The following is a 20,132-nucleotide window of genomic DNA, read 5'->3' as shown; positions in this document are numbered from 1 at the left end:
AAAAGGAGGGAAAGAATTGATCCTTGGAGGAGAAAGGAGCAGGGATTGGTGCTCAGACAGGTGGGATGAGCTGGCACCATGAGAGATCCCACCAGGATCAGAGCAGACACTGCTCCCAGGCTCTGCTGCACCAAAGTGCCCTCACTCCACCTGCCCCTGCTTCCCTTAGAGGGACTGAGCCTTCCCAGGGCTGCATTGAGTGCCTTCAGCGCCTCCAGCAGCCCCAAGGGCAAGGTGACCCTGACCTGGTGCCCATTGGGATCCCATCCATGCCTGCAGCCACAGAGCCACCACAGAAACCCACCAGGAAGGGATCATATCACCCACGAGCTATGGCTGCTCCCCGCCAGGAATTTGGGCTTAATCATTAAAATAAACCATCAGGATTACTGTGAGAAGTTCTGCCAAGGACCCACTGAGTGAGTGACCTGGTGTTCAAATGCATTTTCCCTGGAGAGGATGTTTGGGGAAGGTGGACAGGGGAAAACACCCCGTTCCTGGCAATATATTGCAATTCCACCTGAAGGAACAGTCAGCCCCACTGGAGCAGGTCCCCTTCCCTGGGAATCCTTCCCAAACTAGAGCTGCTCCTCAGCAGAAGGTTCTTGTCAGAGCACAGATCCAACCTCTCCTTCCCTCACCTCCCTTGGAAGGGAAACTCCAGCATGGAGCAGCAGCTTTCCCACAGAATGGAAATTGGGATGGCCAGAGAAGAACATCCCAGTCCCCCTTCCCAAGGATGCCACAAAGCAAGGCACAGATGGGAGCTCTTCTTTCCCAGGCTTTGCGGGAGAAACGGAGCCAAAGCAGGAAACCACGTCCAGGGTTTGTACCAAACAGGGATTTAAGGGTGGGACACCAGAGCTCATTGAAATTCAGAGGGGTTTTGTATCTCCAGATTTTATAGGGCTTTTGAGCAATGGGAATGGGGCAGTCAAAGATGGACTTGGGCACCTGAGATCTGCCTTGGGTCTCTGGTGCTGCCAGAGCAGATGAATGAATAACCTCAGCACTCTTGGCCCACTCCCAGGGGTCTCAAAACCAAGCCTATCCTCCCTAAACCAGACCTATCTTGCCTAAAGCCAGACCTACCATTTCTGAAAACAGATTTATCCTCCCCGAACCCAGACCTATTATCCATAAACTAGACCTGACATCCCTAAAACCAGGCCTATTACCCATAAACTAGACCTGACATCCCTAAAACCAGAACTATTATCCATAAACTAGACCTGACATCCCTAAAACCTGAACTATTATCCATAAACTAGACCTAACATCCCTAAAAACAGAACTATTATCCATAAACTAGACCTGACATCTCTAAAAACCAGACCTATCCTCTCTAAAGCACCCAAGCACCAGACTCTTCCCTGCTCTGCCCATGTGGAGCAGGAGCAGCTCCAGCCACACCAAGCTTGGGATGCATTTCCCAAGTTCTTCTTTAGCCAATTCAGACTCTTTATGGAAGAAAAGAAAAAAGAAAAAGGAAAAAGAAAAAGAAAAAGAAAAAGAAAAAGAAAAAGAAAAAGAAAAAGAAAAAGAAAGTATCACTGCTCCTTTCTGAAAATTTGGGCTGGAAAGCAGCCAGGGGCTGATGCCGGCTCCGTGTGCCAAGTCTCTGTACAGAGCTGTGCCTGGAGCAGTCCTTCCCAAGCCCGGCACCTCCAATTCCTTTCCTCACCTTTTAAGGATGAGGGAGGCAGCTGCTGGGGGCTGGCATTACCTGGGAGGGTTTGTTTTTGCTGTCAGGGCCTGAGTCCTCCTCACACAAACAAGCTCCTGAAGAAAAGAGGGAGCGGACAGAGGAGGGAATAAGAAGAAAAAAAAAAAAAAAAAAAACAAAACAACATAGAAAGAAAAAAAAAGCCAACAGGTTGATCTGGATTTCCATCAAGGGTTCCACCCTCCTCCGTTTAATGAACATCGCAGAACAGGTGCTTGGAATTCATTAGCAGCCACAAGCGCAGCAGACGGAACCGCGCCGGCCCCGCCGCTCCTCTCTCGGAGGCAGCAGCAGCCACAAACCTTGAGCCCTTCCCCGCCTCTCCCTCCCCCGGAGCCAGCCCGGCCATGACCAACCCCAGCTCTGCCTTCTCCAGCGGCTCGCTGTGCTCCGGGGAGGCGGCGGCGAGGATGAGCCGGGGCCGGGCCGCCGGGAGCCCGAGCCCGGAGCGCCGCAGCCCCGACGGCGGCACCAGCGACGGGCCCGGCTCGCTGGGCAGCGACGGGCCCGGCTCGCTGGGCAGCGGCTCCCCGGGCAGCCTGCGCTGCTCGCCCTTCCCCGGCCTGGGCCGGCTGCCGCCCCCCGTGCGCCTGGACATCGACACCGAGTTCCAGGCCGTGCGGCAGCAGGAGAAGGAGGACATCAAAGTGCTCAACAACCAGTTCGTGACCCTCATCGAGAAGGTAGGGACGGCTCTTGGCTAGGGTGGGGAGGGGCTCGGGGACCACCGCGGCGAGGCTGGCACATCCGGCCAATTAGTTATTAGCCCAATTAGTTATTCCTCCCGAGCTCTCTGTCTGACGGGCGTTGGGGAGCATCCCTGGGGGAGGCACGGCCGAGGCTGTGCTGTCACCCCGGACAGCTCCTGGGGACCCCCAGAGCAGCCCCGGCAGGGTCCTGGGGGCACCGTGGGCAGGAGACACCATGGACGGGAGGCCTTGGCTCCCGGAGTGGCCAAACAGCCACGGGCAGTGACACTGAGTATGGCAGCAGCTCCAGTTCTGGCTGCTGAAGAGAGCTGGGAACTCATCCCTGCAAACTCATCCCCACCTCCACCTGGGCAGTGCGGGGAGCCGGGGGACCCCCCAGCCACTGCCTCAGAGTTTCTGAGGAGAGAGGCCAAGAAAGAGCTGCTTTCATCTCTGCAGAGCTGGGAGAAGCAGAAGTTTCTCCAAGGAAAACAACTCCCAGAGCAGGCAGGTTCCTGCAGAGCCCTGCTCCGTAAACAGATGTAATCTCTGGGATTGCTTCATGCAGCTCTCCCTGCCAGCCTCCAGCAGCCTGGGATTGATTCATTTCAGCTCTGCGAGGACCTGAATTCACACTGGGAAGGAGAAGGCCATAGGAACATCTGCAGAGGGACAGTTGTGGCCAGTCACACCTGGCAGGGTCAGCAGGGCCCAGCCTGGCTCTGGTGGATGGGCACAGCCTCCTCCTGTGAGCCTTTCCAAGACTGTGGCATTGGGAATTTGGGGAGCATTGGGAAGCACCCAGACAGTAGAGGCTGGAATTTGGACTGTCCAGGTGGAGAGGTTGGGGTTTGCTGGGCCCTCAGAGCAGGGATGGGAGGAAGGGAAAGGCACAAAACCCTACGTGCCTGAGCCAGGCCTGTTCCCTGGCATCAGGGAGGGAAGAGCTGAGAGTTCTGGGTTTCCCAACAAAGCCAACCCAGTGGCCTCCTGATCCTGATCCATGTGGGTCCTGGCATAGGGACACCCCCTGGGCCAGGGGCTCAGGGACACCAACACCCCTTGGGCCCAGGTCTCTGACTGTAGCTCCTGAGCTCCTTTGAAGGCTTCAAGAGCTGCATCAAGGCTTCAAGAGCTGCATCAAGTGGCAGCTTCAGGCACCTGCCCCAGGCCCTCATTCCAGAGGAAGGGAATGGCACTTCCTTGTCAAAGAGAACCTGGCTTTATAATCAGGGATTCAGATGCTCCCGATCCCCAGCGGGTGATTCCAGGGATAATTGACCACACAGCTACAGGAGTCTGGTGCTGGAGCTTCTCCAGCTGTTACAGATCTGCTGGTTTTTATTTTCCAGACAGATGGAAAAGCCAAGCCCTGGAGCCCCTGTTTGAGCCCCAGAGGGGAGGGTCTGTGGGGACCAAACTTTGGCCACTTGTGTGTTCAGGCATGAAATTCCAGGGAATGAGGACAAATCTGAGTGATCCCTCTGCAAAGCTCCTGCAAAGGCTCAGCAAGGGGGGATTTCCACTGAGGGGGACATTGCAGGAGTCACAGAATCATGGAATGGTTTGGGTCAGGAGGAACCTTTAGGATCGTCCGGTTCCAAGCAGATGTTGGAAGCCAAGAGGGAACCAGTTGAGTGCAGGGATGATTTGCTAACAGGACTGTGAGAGATAAAAGGAGCAGCTGAGGATTAGGAAGGAGGTCAGGAATTAATTAAGGTCGAAGATGGACCTGGAGCAACAGCCAACGCAACCCATTCTCATCCCAGGAGGGAAGGATGAAGTCTCTAAGAGTGAGACCTGGAACATCCCCACACTCCCATCCCTTCTGCTGGAAGCTCCCAAGCACTGGAATGGTTCTGCTTTGCTTGGCTGCTCTCTCTGTTCAGACAGGAAGCATTTGGAGAAAGATGGTGCCACATCTGGGTCAGCAGCTGGAATTCTGCCTCTTCTTTGGACCCCAGGCCAAGGCTGGAGGTCTGATGGCTCCTGCTCCCAGTGCTCCCAGTATGGCATTGGCCCTGAGTCATCCCGGAATGCAACACAGGAAACTTGGAGGCAACTCAGGCATCTCCAGCCAAAACGTGACTGGGGCTGCTCCCAGAGGTAGCAATTAGCCAATTAATTGGAGTTGGCCAAGAGCTTTGAAGATGAGAACTGTTAAACTTGGAGTGTTACTGGTGAGATTGGGAATATTGGGAAAGAGGAGCAGGTTCCTCAAAGGCGGGTGGTGGAAGGGCAGCGTTGTCCTCTCAGAGCCAGCACAGGGAGCTCACCTGGAGTCTGTAATTACCTGGGATGTTCTCCAGAGCTTTGTCTGAGCTGCTCTGCAATAAACCTGATTCATTTCCCTGAACCTCTCCATGCTGTAATCCCTGGCAGTTCAGAGGGTTTCCTCTCTTTGTGCTCTCTGGAGTAGGAAATCTGCCCTTCCCTGACCCTGGACATCCCTGCATGACCTGGGGTGGATCTGCAGCCTTGGCCTCACCAAGCTGGACTCAACACCCGATCTGGTGATGCTGGAGGTGCTTAAAGTAGCCCATTGACACACACAAAAGGGACAGAACTGACCGTTCCTATTGTCAGTGACTCCTTTATTCTGATGTCACTGTGTTTAGCCCAATGTGAATGGGTTTATTTTGATGTCACCATGTTTATTTTGATGTCACTATGTTTATTCCGATGTCACTGTGTTTATTTTGATGTCACCGTGTTCTATTGAGAAATAATTAGTGGGTACTGTGTAAAACCCCTAGAAGCCCCCTAAAAGAGGAAGGTGTCCCTGCCTATGCCAAGGGATGGACCTGGGTGATCTTTAAAGTCCCTTCCAAACCCAAACCATTCCATGATTCCGTAACTCTCCATCCTCAGGCCTAGTTTGAAGGGATTTCTCATTCTTCCCTGGAAATCTGCTGGTTCTGAAGGTCTCCAACATCTCCTGCCCTGCCATGCTTTGATTGTGGCCCTCAGTGTCACTGACGCCTCTGAAACCTCTCCCGTAGGTCCAGAGCTTGGAGCAGCAGAACAAGATCCTGACAACCAGGTGGAACTTCCTGAAGGACCAGGACAATTCCCACTCTGACTCGGACATCAAGGCCATCTATGAGCAGTATGTGAGCAAAATGAACCAGGAGATGAAGGCGCTCAACTTCGAGCAGGAGAACCTGGAGTCAGAGCTGGCGAAGGTGCTGAGCACCATGGACGCCTTCCGGAGCAAGTAGGTGTCGCTGTCCCTCTGTCTGTCCATAGCCAGGGGCATTCAGATGGGAGCAGCCCTGTGGGATTGAGTTAACTCAGCCAGCCTGAGAGGCCCAGGAACGTATTCCAGCTTTGGTGTGCACAGAAGGATGGATTTGGGAATTTAGGATCACAGCTGGTAATGAGAGGTGAAAGGAAAGCTGGAATAGTGATATTCCAAGGAGAGCAGGGTCTGAGAGGAGCCTCTGCCAGAGAACAACTCGGGGAATGGCATTGCTGGAGTGACAGCCATGAAAACAGAGAATGTTTATTCTCCACAAAATTAGCACAAGCCAGAACTTTGTCCCCAAAGTGATTTCTGGACCAGGCTGCTCTGTACAAGAAACAACGCTCCTGGTTACATGGTGGGAATTTTGGGGTGTTCTGGGCAGGGCCAGGAGTTGGATTTGATGATCCCTGTGGTGTCTTCCAACTCAGGATATTCATGTTCATAACCCATGTTCAATGGGTTAGGAGGGACCTTTAGAATCACCCAGTGCTACCCTTGCCATGGGCAGGGACACCTTCCACTCAAAGCCCTGTCCAGCCTTGGGCACTTCCAGGGATCCAGGGGCAGCCACGGGGAATTCCATTCCAGGGCCTCCCCACCCTCACAGGGAGAAATTCCTTCCCAATATCCCACCTATCCCTGCCCTCTGGGAAGCCATTTCCCCTCGTCCTCTGCCTCCATCCCTTGTCCCAGGTTCCTCTCCAGCTGCCCTGGTGTCCCTTGAGACACTGGAGGGGGCTCAAAGTTCTTCCTGGAGCTCTTTCCTCTCCAGGCTCACACCCACCCATCCCACTCCCACTGTCCCAGGCTGCTCCAAGCCCCATCCAGCCTGGCCTTGGACACTTCCAGGGATGGGGCAGCCATGGGGAAATCCATTCCATTCCCCATCTTCACAGGGAGGGATTATTTTGTAAAGAAGGAATATTCTATTCCATGACTGTGGGATCTCCTCCTTTCCCCCTTCTGCCAAACTCTGCTTTGACTAAAAGGTCAAAATTGTGCCCCAAATGGTCCTGACCAGGAATAGGGAGGCAGCCAAAGGTTGGGGAGCTGCAGCTGCCTCTTATCTCTGGGGAGCTCCTCTTATCTCTGGAGATGAGCAGATAAGAGAGAGCAGCTGGGCCATGCCCGGTCACAGGGGAGCAGACAATGCCTTCCTCATTATGGGGCTCATTTGCATCCCACAGGAGAATGCCAAATGAGCTCCTTTCCCTCCCACTGGCACCCAGCACCTTCCTGGAGCTCTGGAGGCTCCCATGGGGATCTGGGCTGTGCAGGGACTGTCCAACCCAAAGTGGTGCCCAGGGACTGGGGGGGGTTCAGAAATCCCTGCTGGGACCCAAGCCCACTCCTGAGGTGAGGCACAAACTCCCCAAGATGTTCAGTCCAAGGATTCTCCAGCTCCTTAAACCCTGCTCCAGGTGGCTGCAAATTAGTGAAGGGCTGTCAGCTCCTTCTAACAGAGACCCAGCAGTGAAATGCCTTAATCAGCTCAGAGCAGGTCGGAATCGTGGGATCACTCAGCTTGGAAAAGCCCTTGGAGATCACCAGGTCCATCCATCAACCCCCTACCACTGTGGTCACTACTGACCCCATGTCCCCAGGTGTCACATCCACAGGGTTTTGGGCACTTCCAGGGGTGGGGACTCCCTGGGCAGCTGTGCCAGGGCTGGACAACCCTTTCCATGGGAATTTTTTCCAAATATCCAACTTAAAACTCCTCTGATGGAATTTAAAGCTGTTTTTCCCTTGTTCCCTGGGAGTGGATCCTGAATCCCACCTGGCTGTCCCCTCCTGTCAGGGACTTGTGCAGAGCCAGAAGGTCCCCCTGAGCCTCCTGTTCTCCAGGCTCAGCCCTCCCAGGTCCCTCAGGAGTTCTCCAGACCCTTCCCTGCTGCTCCAGCCCTTCCCCAGCTCCATTCCCATCCCTGGACTCTCTCCAGACCCTCAGGGTCTTTCTTGTGAGGTACCCAAAGCCCAGGATTCCACGGCCTCAGCAGTGCCAAGGACAGGGAGTGTTGTGAGGAATTTGACAGGAGTTTGATTCTTCACCTTACACTGAAATCATCCTCCCAGGAGTTCTTCAAATGACACCCTGAATTGCCTAAAAAGTCCTAAATTCCTCCTGGGACGTGCCTGCCTGCTGTTCATTTAGGGAATGCAAAGGTCAGGAGCTGCCATCCCTGCAGGGAGCACCTGGCCCTTCCCTGAGGAGGCAGAATCCCTGGGATGGGATTTTGGGTGGGAAGGGACCCTGGCACAGACAGGGACACTTCCACTCTCCCAGGGTGTCCCCAGCCCTAGGACACTTCAGGGATGGGGCAGCCCCAGTCTGTGCTCAGATCTGCACTCAGGAATTGCAGGATTCCCAGCTCCTGACACTCCAGGGTTTTCCAACCTGATTTCTTAGGGATAAAGGTGCTGCCCAAGGGTTCTCCCTGTTGGATTTCTTGTGACTTTCCCAGTGACTTGGACAATGGGATAGGACACAATTGGGGTGCTTCATCCCTCGGAACTGATTCACAGGGAGAGAATTCCCAGGCCCCATCCAGCCCTGGCCCAGCCCACGGGCATTTCTGGAGCAAATCTCTGCACAAACCAGGCAAATCCAGGAGGTTTCTTTTCCCCAGGGAATTCTGGGGGAGGAAAAACACAGAATGAGCTGGATTTCCCCTGGAGTGGTGCCCTCAGCCAGGCTGTGGCATTCTGGATGGAATACCCCAAATCCTCCAGGATGGGAAATGTGCCTGGGGGAGTCCCCCCATGAGGCTCTGAATTCACCCTGAGTCAGGGGCTGCTTTCCAAACCCACCTGGATGGGACCCCCTGGAACACTCCCACCTTCTCGTCAAAGGAGTCTGCCATGGAGCAGCAATTCCAGAGGGATGGATGGATGGATGGATGGAATCATGGATGGATGATGGATGGATGGATGGAATCATGGATGGATGGATGGTTGGAATCATGGATGGATGGATGGATTGTGACCGTGTTCACAGGAGTCTAAGGATGAGGGAAGAGATGAGGATCTGACTCCATGTTTCAGAAGGCTTGATTTATTATTTTATGATATATATTATATTAAAACTGCACTGAAAGAATAGAAGAAAGGATTTCATCAGAAGGCAAGCTAAGAATAGAAAAGCAAAGAATGATAACAAAGGCTCTGTCTCGGACAGAGAGTCCAAGCCAGCTGGGCTATGATTGGCCATTAATTAGAAACAACCACATGAGACCAATCACAGATCCACCTGTTGCATTCCACAGCAGCAGATAATCAATGTTTACATTTTGTTCCTGAGGCCTCTCAGCTTCTCAGGAGGAAAAATCCTAAGGAAAGGATTTTCCATAAAAGATGTCTGCGATGGATGGATGGATGGATGGATGGATGGATGGATGGATGGATGGATGGATGGATGGATGGATGGAGAGGGGACAGGCACATCCAGGAGGGAGCACAGCCCGCCTGAGAGCTGCTTCCCTGGGTTTTGCTCCATGGAAGGAGCCTGGGGCAAGCAGACGCCGTCTCAAGTGTGCCAAGTGCAGCAAGGGCTGGGTTTGCCCTCCCGCAGTGCCCCGGGATCATCTGCCACAAATAAAGGCTGGGATGTGCCTGTGGAATGCTCCAGCCCCAGCCTGGGGTGAGTCACGGGCCTGGAGCGTGGCAGGAGCGCGCTGGGCCGGCTGGGGCGGCTCTGCTCTGCTGGGAGCGGGGTTCTGCCAGGGCCCGGGGTGGGGAGAGACTGGGACAGCCTGGGACAGCCTGGGAGAGACTGGGATAGACTGGGAGAGACTGGGGCACACTGGGAGAGACTGGGATAGACTGGGAGAGACTGGGGCACGCTGGGACAGAGTGGGAGAGACTGGGAAACTTTGGGAGAGACTGGGACAGAGTGGGATACACTGGGAGAGACTGGGACACTCTGGGGCACACTGGTGTTGCTGACGGACATGAAAGAACACAAGTACACTACGTTTTTCAAGGTGAAGGAAAAAAAGGGAAGTTTTATTCTCTGACTCCAATATTTATAGTTTTACAAAAGTGACAGTGGATTGGAAGGTGACAGTGACACCTCTGCAATGACACAGGTCAAACTAACAGTCCATCAACTCTCTCTTCTTCCATAAAGGAATGAAAAACAATGAGTTATTTACAGAAAGTGTGTGAGAAAGTTTACTACAAGAATGTTAACATCAAAAAGCTTAAAAAATCTCAAAAAACTAAAGCAACACACTGGGACAGAGTAGGAGAGACTGGGGCACACTGGGATACACTGGCACTTGGCACAGCCTGGGACAGACCAGGGCACACTGGGATGCACTGGGACAGACTGGAGCACACTGGGGCAGAGTGGGAGAGATTGGGATACACTGGGAGAGACTGGGACACACTGGGACAGCGTGGGGTGCACTGGGCCTGAGCTGAGTGTGAGGAGGAGGAAGGGGGGCTGCAGACAGACACTGAGCTTGGCACAGAGGGGCTGCAGACAGGCACTGAGCATGGCCTGGCACAGGGGTGCTGCAGACAGACACTGAGCTTGGCCATTCCAGCATTCCAGGCCGACATCCCAGGTGAGGAGCACAGCCCAGACAGATAAATCCCATCAGGCCCTGCTGCCCAGCCTTGGAAAGGCAGGGAAGGAGAGGGCAAGTTCAGCACCGAGGAGGACTCGGGAGGAGCCCCAGGGGTGCCCAAAGCCGTGACTGTCACACACAGATTATCTGCTCTGGATAATCCCAGCTCAGCTCCTGAGCACAGCTTTCCCCCTTTCCCAACATCTGCTCCCCATTCCCACACTCTGTACACTGCAGGGAAGGCTCCCAAAACCCTTCTGGGCTGCTGAGAACCTCTGACTCGATGCTCCAGACCCCAAACAGCAGCACAGGGCTGCATTCCTGATGTTCCTCTCCTCAGTCTCTTGGGAGATCCCATTTTCCCGTTTTCTCTCGTTCCCAAAGATCTCAGCTCCCCTTAGGCCCATTTAGTGACTCGCATTAGGTTCATTTGCTGGTGTCCCAGCAGCACTGAAAGTCTGAGCTCACAGCTGGAAATGGGGGGTGCTTTGGGGCCCCTTCCACCAAGAGGGAGCCCGAGGGGCTGCAGTGTGACCAGAGCTGGGGATGGAGCTGGGGAAGGGTCTGAAGAGCTCCTGAGAGCCCTGGGGGGCTCAGCCTGGAGCAAAGGAGGCTCAGGGGGGACCTGGTGGCTCTGCACAGCTCCTGACAGGGGGGTCGGGCTCTGCTCCCAGGGAACAACAGGACAAGGGAAGTGGCCTCAAGCTGTGCCAGGGGAGGTTTAGTTGGATATTGGGGGAAATTCCTCACTGGAAAGGTGTCCAGGCACTGGCACAGCTGCTCAGGGCAGGGGTGGAGCCGCCAGAGCTGTGTGGCACTTGGGGACAGGGTCAGGGCTGGCCCTGGTGGTGCTGGGGGATCAGTTGGACTCGATGCTCTCCAAGGGCTTTTCCAATCTTAGTGATTCCATGGAATGTCATGTGCCCCTTAGGCTGAGGAGCCTGAGGGAAGAGCAGGGGAGCCTGGAGCTCCCTGAGAGCTCAGCCTGCTCTGATCCATCACTCCCAGTGCTCCCACCCCTGTCCAGCTGCTGGGGGAGACACCCACCCCCTCCCATGGTTCTGCTCTGACCCAGCTCTGCTGGGCCCAAAATGGACCCTGTGCCTCTCCTGGGGTTTGGGACCACCACACCCCTGTCCCAGGAGCCAGCGAGGGTTGGAGCATTCCCCAATTCCCACTCACATCCATTTGCCCCTGGACTGAGGCTTTGCTCCTGGCCCTGCCCTGTCCCACCTGGATTCAAACACAGGGACACCCAGGACTCCACCCCATCCTGGTTTGATTTCCTTCCACTCCATGGGCAGTTTTCCATTAATTCCTTTGCCTGTGTGCCTGGGCTGAGTTATGACACCAGTCCAGAATTCTCAGAATTGCCAACAAGCCAAAGTTTTCTCCCTTGGGAAGACTCCGACACAGGAAGTCCTCAATTTCACCCCATACATTTTCTGTTCTGCTCATGGAAAAGGTTTGGGGTGAAACTGAGGAGTTTGGACAGAGCCCAATCCCCACCCCTGTCCCTCATCCCTTTGTGAAGAACCTGAGGCTGCCCAGCCCCCAGGTGACATCCCAGTTAAAGCTCCCTCCTCTCTGCTCTGGGATTCTTCATCCCCAGAGTGCTCCTGGTGTTCCAGGGCAGCTGGAATGGGGCAGCTTCTCACTCAGTGCCTCAAGGAGGGGGCACAAGCAGGAAAAGCAGAAAGTTGGGATACTTTGGGGGTCTGAAGACAACTCTGAGTGTCCCTCCCTGAGTGTCCCTGTGGTTGATGCCATGCTGTGGGTGCTCTGCAGGTACGAGGATGAAATTCGCCTCTGCAGCGGGATGGAATTCACCTTCATGGAGCTCAAAAAGGTCAGCAGGAGGGGAAGGGGAATTTCCCCCTGGATTGGCTCTACCCAGCCCTGCACATCCAGGGGAGGGCCTGGAGGTGATCCAGGCTCAGCTGGTTTGGGATAACAAGGTCTGGAGGAGGACAGGGAGGGGATGAGTCCCAGTTCCACAGGAGGGTGAGTCTGGAGGGGCTCCTGAAAATCCCCTGGCACACCTGGAGATCAGAGCATCCCCATCCCTGCACCTGGGATTTCCTGGTCACTGTCCTCATCCCTTCACCTGGGAATTCTTGATCATTGTCCCCATCCCCTGTCCCGGGATTTCCTGGTCACCATCCCCATCCCTTCACCTGGGAATTCCTGATCATTGTCCCCATCCCCTATCCCGGGATTTCCAGGTTACTGTCCCCATCCCCTGTCCTCGGATTTCCAGGTCAGAGCATCCCCATCCCTGCACCCTGGGATTTCCCTGGTCACTGTCCCCATCCCTGCACCCTGGGAATTCCTGATCATTGTCCCCATCCCTGCACCCTGGGAATTCCTGGTCACTGTCCCCATCCCTGTACCCTGGGAATTCCTGGTCACTGTCCCCATCCCTGCACCCTGGGATTTCCCTGGTCACTGTCCCCATCCCTGCACCCTGGGGTTTCCTGGTCACTGTCCCCATCCCTGCACCCTGGGATTTCCCTGGTCACTGTCCCCATCCCTGCACCCTGGGATTTCCCTGGCCTGAGGGTTCCAAGCCCTTCCCCGGCTGCCCCCTCCTCCCTGTGTTCCCTCCGGGTACCATTAGAGTTGGGAAAGGCTGGAATTGATAAAGGGTTTAAAGGATTTCCTTTGTTCCCTGCGGAGGGGCCGCGCCCTGGGCAAACCCCGGGCAAAGCTCCCACTCCAGCAGGAGCCAGTGGGAATCAGCTGGAATTGGGATTTTGTATCAAAACCCCCAATTTGGGGGCAGGATAAGGGTGTTAGAGAGAGGGAATGTTCCCCACAAATATCCATCCTGGCTAATTCCGTGTTTGCCTTTGCACACTCACCAGGAAGGGCATTCCCAGACACTTCCATGGGTGGCTCCCAAGTTTGCAATAAGTGGAGCCTTTTGTGGGGAACAAAAGTTGGGAGGGGGTGGCCCAGCCCCGCCTTCCACCAACAAGTCCCACAAAACAAAGGCAAGAGGTTCTCAAAGGAGCCTCCCCAGCTGGAGAGCAGCTCCAGACATCCCTGTTAATAAATCTGGGAATGGGTTGGGTGGGAAGGAGCTCATCCCATGGGCAGAGACTCCTTCCCTGTCCAGGGTGCTCTAAGCCCTGTCCAGCGGGTCTGGAACTCCCTGGGATGGGGAGCAGTGGGAATGACTGGATGTAAATCCAGGTGTGGACTGGTGAATCCCTTTCCAGCCCTGGTGAATCCCTTTCCACCCCTGCAGGATTTGGATGTGAGCACCTTGCACCGCACGGAGCTGGAGGTGAAGCTCAAAGGGCTCCAGGAGCTGCTGGAGCTGAAGAAAACCATCTATGAGCAGGTGGGAGCACACCTGGAGAGGGCTGGGACAATATGGGAAATGGCATTTTGGGGACAGATCCTGGATTTCCACCCACATAGGGGCTGGCCAGGGTGTCACAGCCATCCCAGTGCTCAGGCAGGACCTGAGGAGTTGATCCCTCCCCTAAAAACAACATTGGAATGGGACCAGAACATTCCTTCTGCCCCAGAGCCTCTGCAGGGGCCTGTAATTCCAGCCTCATCCCAAACTGGCTGTTTAGGATGAGGTTGGAATTCCAGTGGGGTTTGCCCCAGATGAGGATGAGGTTGGAATGGATGGAGTTTGTCCCAGACCTCGGCCCAGGTGAGCCAAATGTTCAGACTCCAGGAAGAGCCCAAAGCCCAGGACACCTGGAGAACCTGGGTGCTCTGAAACACATTCCAGCCTCCTCCTTTCCCAGGAAAACCAGGGGTCCCCAGCCAGGAATGACTGCAGCCAGGGGGAAGGGCCTCCTTCAGAACACTGACTCAGGCCTGGAAAATGTCACCCAGCAGGATCAGCAGTGTGGGAACACTCAGGATTTATCTAAATTCCAGCAATCCAAACAATTGCAGTGCCTGGTGGAGGAGTATGAACATTCCATGTGGGAAACTGAGGCACGGAGAGGCTGGAACCTGCCTCCCAGCAAAACTGCCCAGGGAGCCTGATCTGCTCTAAAATGAGATTATTCCTCATGCAAGGCAATTTTAGCCCAGTTTTTTGGAAATCAGGCCCTGCTCCAGGGTCTCCACCTGATTTCCCATGGGTCCCATAAAAAGCTGCATTTTTTTAACCCCTAATTAATGTAAAAATCTCATCCCCAACCTCTCCTGTCTCGCCTTCTCTGTGGATTCGATGACATCAGGTACAGGCACATTCCCAGGGGGAGAGAAAATGAAGTAAACTTTGCTTGTTGGGATGGATCAAGAGAAAATAATGTATTAATCCTCATTAATAAATGACTAGTTTGGGGGTTTTATTCACCAAATGATCCGATATTCCAAATAAACACAAATTTTCTCACCTGCTCCAAGATTAACAAAGAAACTCAGGGATTAAACAGCAGTGGGATAAAATCTCCCAATCATCCTGGTTTCTGGGGTGTGTCTGTGTTATCCCTCAGCCACAGAGCCCTTTGTGAGCCCAGCCAGGGAAGGGAAGGGATCAAGGAACACAATTCCTGCTCCGAAGGGACCTGAGCATGAAGGGAAGAACAAAGGAGAGGGAGGAGGAGAAGGAATTCCTGGTGCAAAGCAGGAGCTGGGCCTGAGATAAGGGAGCAGCAAGCCTGGGTCCAAATCTGGGTCCAAACCTGGATCCAAGCCTGGGTCCCAACCTGGGTCCAGGGGCCCTTCCAGGCTCAGGGAGGGGAATTTGCAGCTGTATTTTACCCAGAGCAGATAATCCTGGTGGGCTGTAATCCCAGGGGTGCTCCTGCCTCCCTCCACACTGCCATTCCCAGGACAGAGGAGTGGAGCAGCTCTGCCAGCCTGGCTGTGCACAGGGAAGGCTCCTGGTTCCCTGAGGAGCCCTAAATCAGGCTCTGGCATCACAGGGAGCAGCCCCAGCCCTGCTGGATCCCACAGCAGAGCTTGGAGAGGGCATTTTCCAGCCTCCCCAGGCTGTGGAGTGATCCACACTGCCTTTGTTTTCCCAAAACTCTCCCATTCAGCCTGGATATCAGTGGGTATTGATCCATGATCATCAGCTCCAGCCCTGCTCCTGGGGAACGACCGACTGGACAAGAGGAAATGCCAGGGGAGGTTTAGGTTGGATATTGGGGAAAATTCCTTCCTGGAAAGGGCTGTCCAGCCCTGGCGTAGCTGGGGTGAAGTGCCCGTCCCTGGAAGTGCCCAAGGAATGTGTGGATGTGGCACTTGGGGACACGGTCAGGGGTGGCCTTGGCACTGCTGAGGAGCAGGTGGAATCCAGTGATCCTACAGGTCTTTTCCAGCCTTAAGGATCCCAGGATTCTCCCTGCTCCTGGACTAGTCCAAAGGCACTGTTTTGTCAGATTTTGCCAGTTTGTATCTGAAGATCCCAAACCCCAACTTACCCTGAGTCTGGATCTTATGGAGTTTCGAAATAATACCAGGTTCCAAACTCCAGAGAGTGAAAACTTGGGAATTGTCCCCCTGTCCACATGGAAGCTGTTCTGCCAAGCACAGCCCACCTGGAGCTCTCTCTGACTGTTAGGAATCTTGGATATGACCAGTTCCTGGGAAGAAGTTCTTCCCTGTGAGGGTGGGGAGGCCTTGGAATGGATTTCCCAGGGAAGCTGTGGCTGTCCCAGCCCTGGCAGTGTCCCAGGCCAGGCTGAACAGAGCTTGGAGCAGCCTGGGACAGTGGGAGGCGTCCCTGCCACGGCAGGGCTGGGATGGGCTTTGCTGTTCCTCCCACCCAAACCATTCCATGAATCTCCAGCTCTGTGTTCTCTCCCCTGTTGTCCCGTGGCTCTGCAGGAGCTGGAGGAGCTGCTGACGGAAATCAAGGACATCTCCGTGGTGCTGGGGATCGACAGCTGCTCCCGGCCGGACCTGGGCAGGATCGTGGAGGACGTCAGGGCCCAGTACGAGGCTCTGGCCCTGCGCAGCTGGGAGGAGGCCGAGGCACTCACCCGGAGGAAGGTACCAGATCCCTGCTCCGTGCCAGGAGAGGCAGGGAGAGGACAGGAGAGATTGGCCTGGAGACAGCTGGGATGGCAGGGATGGGCTGGGAATGGAGGGAGGGACAAGGCACTATCCATGATCACTGTCCAGACAGTAAATCTGGAGTTTTGTTAACTCTGGGCTTTCCACACTGGAGGAACCCAGCACATCTCCCAGTGGAGATGGAAATGTCCTTCCAGCTCTCCAAGGAGCAGGAATGTGACTGGTCCCAGAGCCAGGTGAGCCTGGCACAGCCAGAGAGGATGGGAACGAGCCCCAGACCTTTGCCCAGGTAACCCAGGTAATGCCAGGGCACCAGATGCAGAGCACAGCCAGAGGGGATGGGAACAAGCCCCAGAGCATTGCCCGGGTAACCCAGGTGATGCCAGGGCCACAGCCAGAGAGGATGGGAACGAGCCCCAGAGCTTGCCCAGGTAGCCCAGGTGATGCCAGGGCACCTGTCCCTCTCTCCACAGCTCACCGACAGCAGCTCCCAGCCCGGCTCCTTCGGGGGGCACCTCCTGGACAGCCGGAGGGAAATCGCAGATCTGAACATCCGCATCCAGAAACTGCGCTCCTGCATCGTGTCCCAGAAGAGCCAGGTGAGTGCTGGGGGGGATAAAAGGACAGGTGTGACCTGGGATAATGGGACAGGTGAGTCCTGGGGGGGATAATGGGACATGTGTGGGGTGGGATAATGGGACAGATGTGGGATGGAAATAATGGGACAGGTGTGTGCTGGGAGGGAAAACGGGACAGGTGTGTGCTGGGGGGGGATAATGGGACAGGTGTGACCTGGGTGGGATAACAGGACAGGTGTGACCTGGGATAACAGGACAGGTGTATGCTGGGGTGGAAATAATGGGACATGTGTGTGCTGGGATAATGGAACAGCTGTGGGGTGGGATAACAGGACAGGTGTGTGCTGGGGGAAACAACCAGACAGGTGTGTGCTGGGGGGGGATAACGGCACAGGTGTGTGCTGGGGGGGGATAATGGGACAGTTGTGGGGTGGTATAACAGGACAGGTGTGACCTGGGATAATGGGACAGGTGAGTCCTGGAGGGGATAATGGGACAGGTGTGGGGTGGCATAACAGGACAGGTGTGACCTGGGATAATGGGACAGGTGTGTCCTGGGTGGGATAACAGGACAAGTGTGTGCTGGGGGGATAACGGGACAGCTGTGTCATGGGATAATGGCACAGGTGTGTGCTGGGGTGGGAATAATGGGACAGGTGTGACCTGGAGGGGGAATAAGGGGAGAGGTTTGTGCTGGGATAATGGGACAGGTGTCTTCTGGGATGGAATAACGGGACAGGTGTGTCCAGGGGGGGATAAAAGGACAGGTGTGTGCTGGGGTGGGAATAACGGGACAGGTGTGACCTGGGTGGGATAACGGGACAGGGGTGTCCTAAGGTGGGATAAAGGGACAGGTGTCTGCTGGGTGGATGAAGGGACAGGTGTGTCCTAGGGTGGGATAACAGGAGAGGGGTGTGCTGGGATAACGGGACAGGTGTATCCTAGGGTGGGAATAATGGGACAGGTGTGTGCTGGGTGGGATAACAGGACAAGGGTGTGCTGGGGGGATAACGGGACAGGGTGGAATTCCCTCTCCCAAGGCCCCTCACTCCCTCTCCCGCTCCCCAGTGCCTGTACCTGGAGGAGCACATCCGCGAGGCTGGCGAGCAGGGGGAGGGCACCCTGAGGGACGCCAAGGCCAAGGTGGCCGGGCTGGAGGAGGCCCTGCAGCGCAGCAGGGAGCACATGGCTCACCTGGTCCGCGAGTACCAGGAGCTCATGAACATCAAACTGGCCCTGGATGTGGAGATCCTCACCTACAGGAAGCTCGTGGAAGGGGAGGAGAACAGGTGAGCCAGGATTCCTCTGCCTCAGGTGGGGAAGGGATGCACCAGGACACCTGGGGGGATGGAGACATCATGAAATCATGGAATGCTTTGGAAGCCAGTCCCACCCCTGCCATGGGCAGGGACTCCTCCCAAAGCCCAGCTTGCCCAAATACCAAGTTCTGAGGCAGGTACTGAAGGTTTGGTCAAAGAAGGGGCAAATCCTGGTGGTTCCCAGCAGTTCAATCCCATTTCTTGCTCCCAAGTCTTCCTCAGACTCCCCAGGCTGAGGGTCCAGACCCTCTCCAGGTGCTTTTCCCAGGGGCTGTTGAAGCCCATCCTGGTCCTACCACCATCCCAACTCCCCCAGGCCAAACCCCAGCCCTTCCCAGCCCTCTGGGAGAGCCCCAGCCCTGTCCTCACTCTGTGTCCTTCCCTTCCCAGCATGGAGCAGCCCATCCCCACCATCATCAGCGCCGTCCACTCCCGGCCCAGGCCTCGTAAGTGCTCTGATCCCTCTGCTCCGGGGAACGGGGGAATGCACGGGAGGGTTTTAACCTCTGCCCCGTGTCAGTTTCTGCCAGCACCCTGCGGAACTCGCGGCTCTTTGCGCGGGGCTCGGGGGAGCCCAGCGGGGGCGGCCCCGGGAGGGACCCGGACGCTGCGGGGGCTGCGGACACCGGGACCCGGCCCAAGCTCAGTGCCGGGGCCGCCGGGGAGTGCTCCTAGGAGATGGATGGACACGGAGCCCAAGCGCCTGGGGAGCTCCTCCTCCTCCTCCTCAACTCCAGCCCACGTGCAAGGGATGAAGGATGGGGGTCCTGTCCAGGCTGCCCCTCGGCTTTCCACCATCCCAGTTCACAGCTCCGTTCCCAGTTACAGCAGGAACCACCCCAGCACTTTAGGGACTCTCCCATTCTCTTCTCCTTCCTCTCCAGGGCTCCCTTCCCAGGGGATTTGCAGTCACCCCTTGGAATGTGCCCAGCAGGAGGGAAGTGTCCCTACCCCAGCTTTAGCAGCTGCCATCGGTCCCTTTACTGCTGTTGCCAAACCCTTTCCTTGCTCTGACAGGGATTCTAAGGAAAGCACCATCCAAATTCCACACTGGGGCAGAGGGAGGAAAACAACCCCAGGGATGGATTTGTCACCAGGACTGACAGATCTGGTGGCACCCTGGGGCACCCTTGGCCACCTCAGGGCATTCCCTGCCTTCAGGGGGCCCCTCATTCCTTCACCAAAGCTAAAATGCCTCAAAACTCTTGATTCCCATAATCCCTCCCTCTCTCCAGGCTCCACACAGCAGTTCCAGCTCCTAAAGTTGGGGTATTTAAGTTGGTTCCTATTAAACTGCACTGGGAACAGCCTGGTTGGGGTTGGGAGGAACCTCAAAGCTCATCCCATCCCACCCCTGCCATGGGCAGTGACACTTTCCACTGTCCCAGGTTGCTCCAAGCTCCATCCATCCTGGCCTTGGGCACTTCCAGGGATCCAGAGGCAGCCACAGCTGCTCTGGAAAATCCATTCCAGGATCTCACCACCCTCACAGGGAAGAATTTCTTTCCTAAAATGAAATCCAAATCTTCCCTCTTTCAGCCCGGAGCTGGAAAACTCCCTTGCCTTCGTATTTATTGACCTCAGCTTGTACCTGACCCCGCTGCCCCCATGGGCCAATCCCAATCCTGATGCTCCAGAGCTCCCAGAGCCAGCCCTGGAAGGGCCCGGTGGCCACAGGTGGGGGATGCTGTGGCCTCTTCCCAACCTCACCCACAATCCTGCAGTATTTTCCTTCCTGGCCCCAGCCACTGCCACTCAGCCCCCCAAATTCCCAGATTCTGGGTCCCCATTCCCACATTCCCGTAGGATAGGAAGCACAGCTCTGGCTCGCAGGGTTTGGCTGTCACAATAAAGTTCTGTCACTCAGAATCCGTCCTGTCCTTGGTTTTCTCTCAGCCTCCCACCACAGGCACCTGGAGCAGCAGCTCCTTCCCAGCAGGACTCACCTGGCTGGGTCCTGGAATCGCCTCCCGGGGATTGGAATGGTGAATGGCACAGC

At 55.6% G+C, this 20,132-nt stretch overlaps 1 protein-coding gene across 1 annotated transcript; it reads left to right on the top strand.

Moving 5' to 3' along the window:
* Positions 1 to 1,857: 1,857 nt before the first annotated feature.
* KRT80 (keratin 80) lies at positions 1,858 to 20,002 on the top strand. The gene is made up of 9 exons (XM_063147777.1): positions 1,858 to 2,409; positions 5,418 to 5,632; positions 12,025 to 12,085; positions 13,490 to 13,585; positions 16,048 to 16,212; positions 16,710 to 16,835; positions 17,883 to 18,103; positions 18,524 to 18,579; positions 18,654 to 20,002. Exons 1-9 carry the CDS (start codon positions 2,074 to 2,076, stop codon positions 18,806 to 18,808), a joined length of 1,431 nt encoding a protein of 476 aa, XP_063003847.1. The 5' UTR covers positions 1,858 to 2,073; the 3' UTR covers positions 18,809 to 20,002.
* Positions 20,003 to 20,132: the final 130 nt, after the last annotated feature.

This window comes from Melospiza melodia, unplaced genomic scaffold (assembly GCF_035770615.1).
Source record: "Melospiza melodia melodia isolate bMelMel2 unplaced genomic scaffold, bMelMel2.pri scaffold_51, whole genome shotgun sequence".
NCBI lineage: Eukaryota > Metazoa > Chordata > Aves > Passeriformes > Passerellidae > Melospiza > Melospiza melodia.
This window is presented reverse-complemented; position numbering and strand designations above follow the sequence as displayed.

What these genes read in the sequence shown, in the direction of transcription:
- KRT80 (XM_063147777.1), top strand. Translation starts at nt 2,074, where the DNA reads ATGACCAACCCCAGCTCTGCCTTCTCCAGCGGCTCGCTGTGCTCCGGG. An exon ending in CCTTCATGGAGCTCAAAAAG is followed by an intron (nt 12,086 to 13,489) that starts GTCAGCAGGAGG and finishes CCACCCCTGCAG; the next exon opens with GATTTGGATGTGAGCACCTT. An exon ending in GTGGAAGGGGAGGAGAACAG is followed by an intron (nt 18,104 to 18,523) that starts GTGAGCCAGGAT and finishes TTCCCTTCCCAG; the next exon opens with CATGGAGCAGCCCATCCCCA.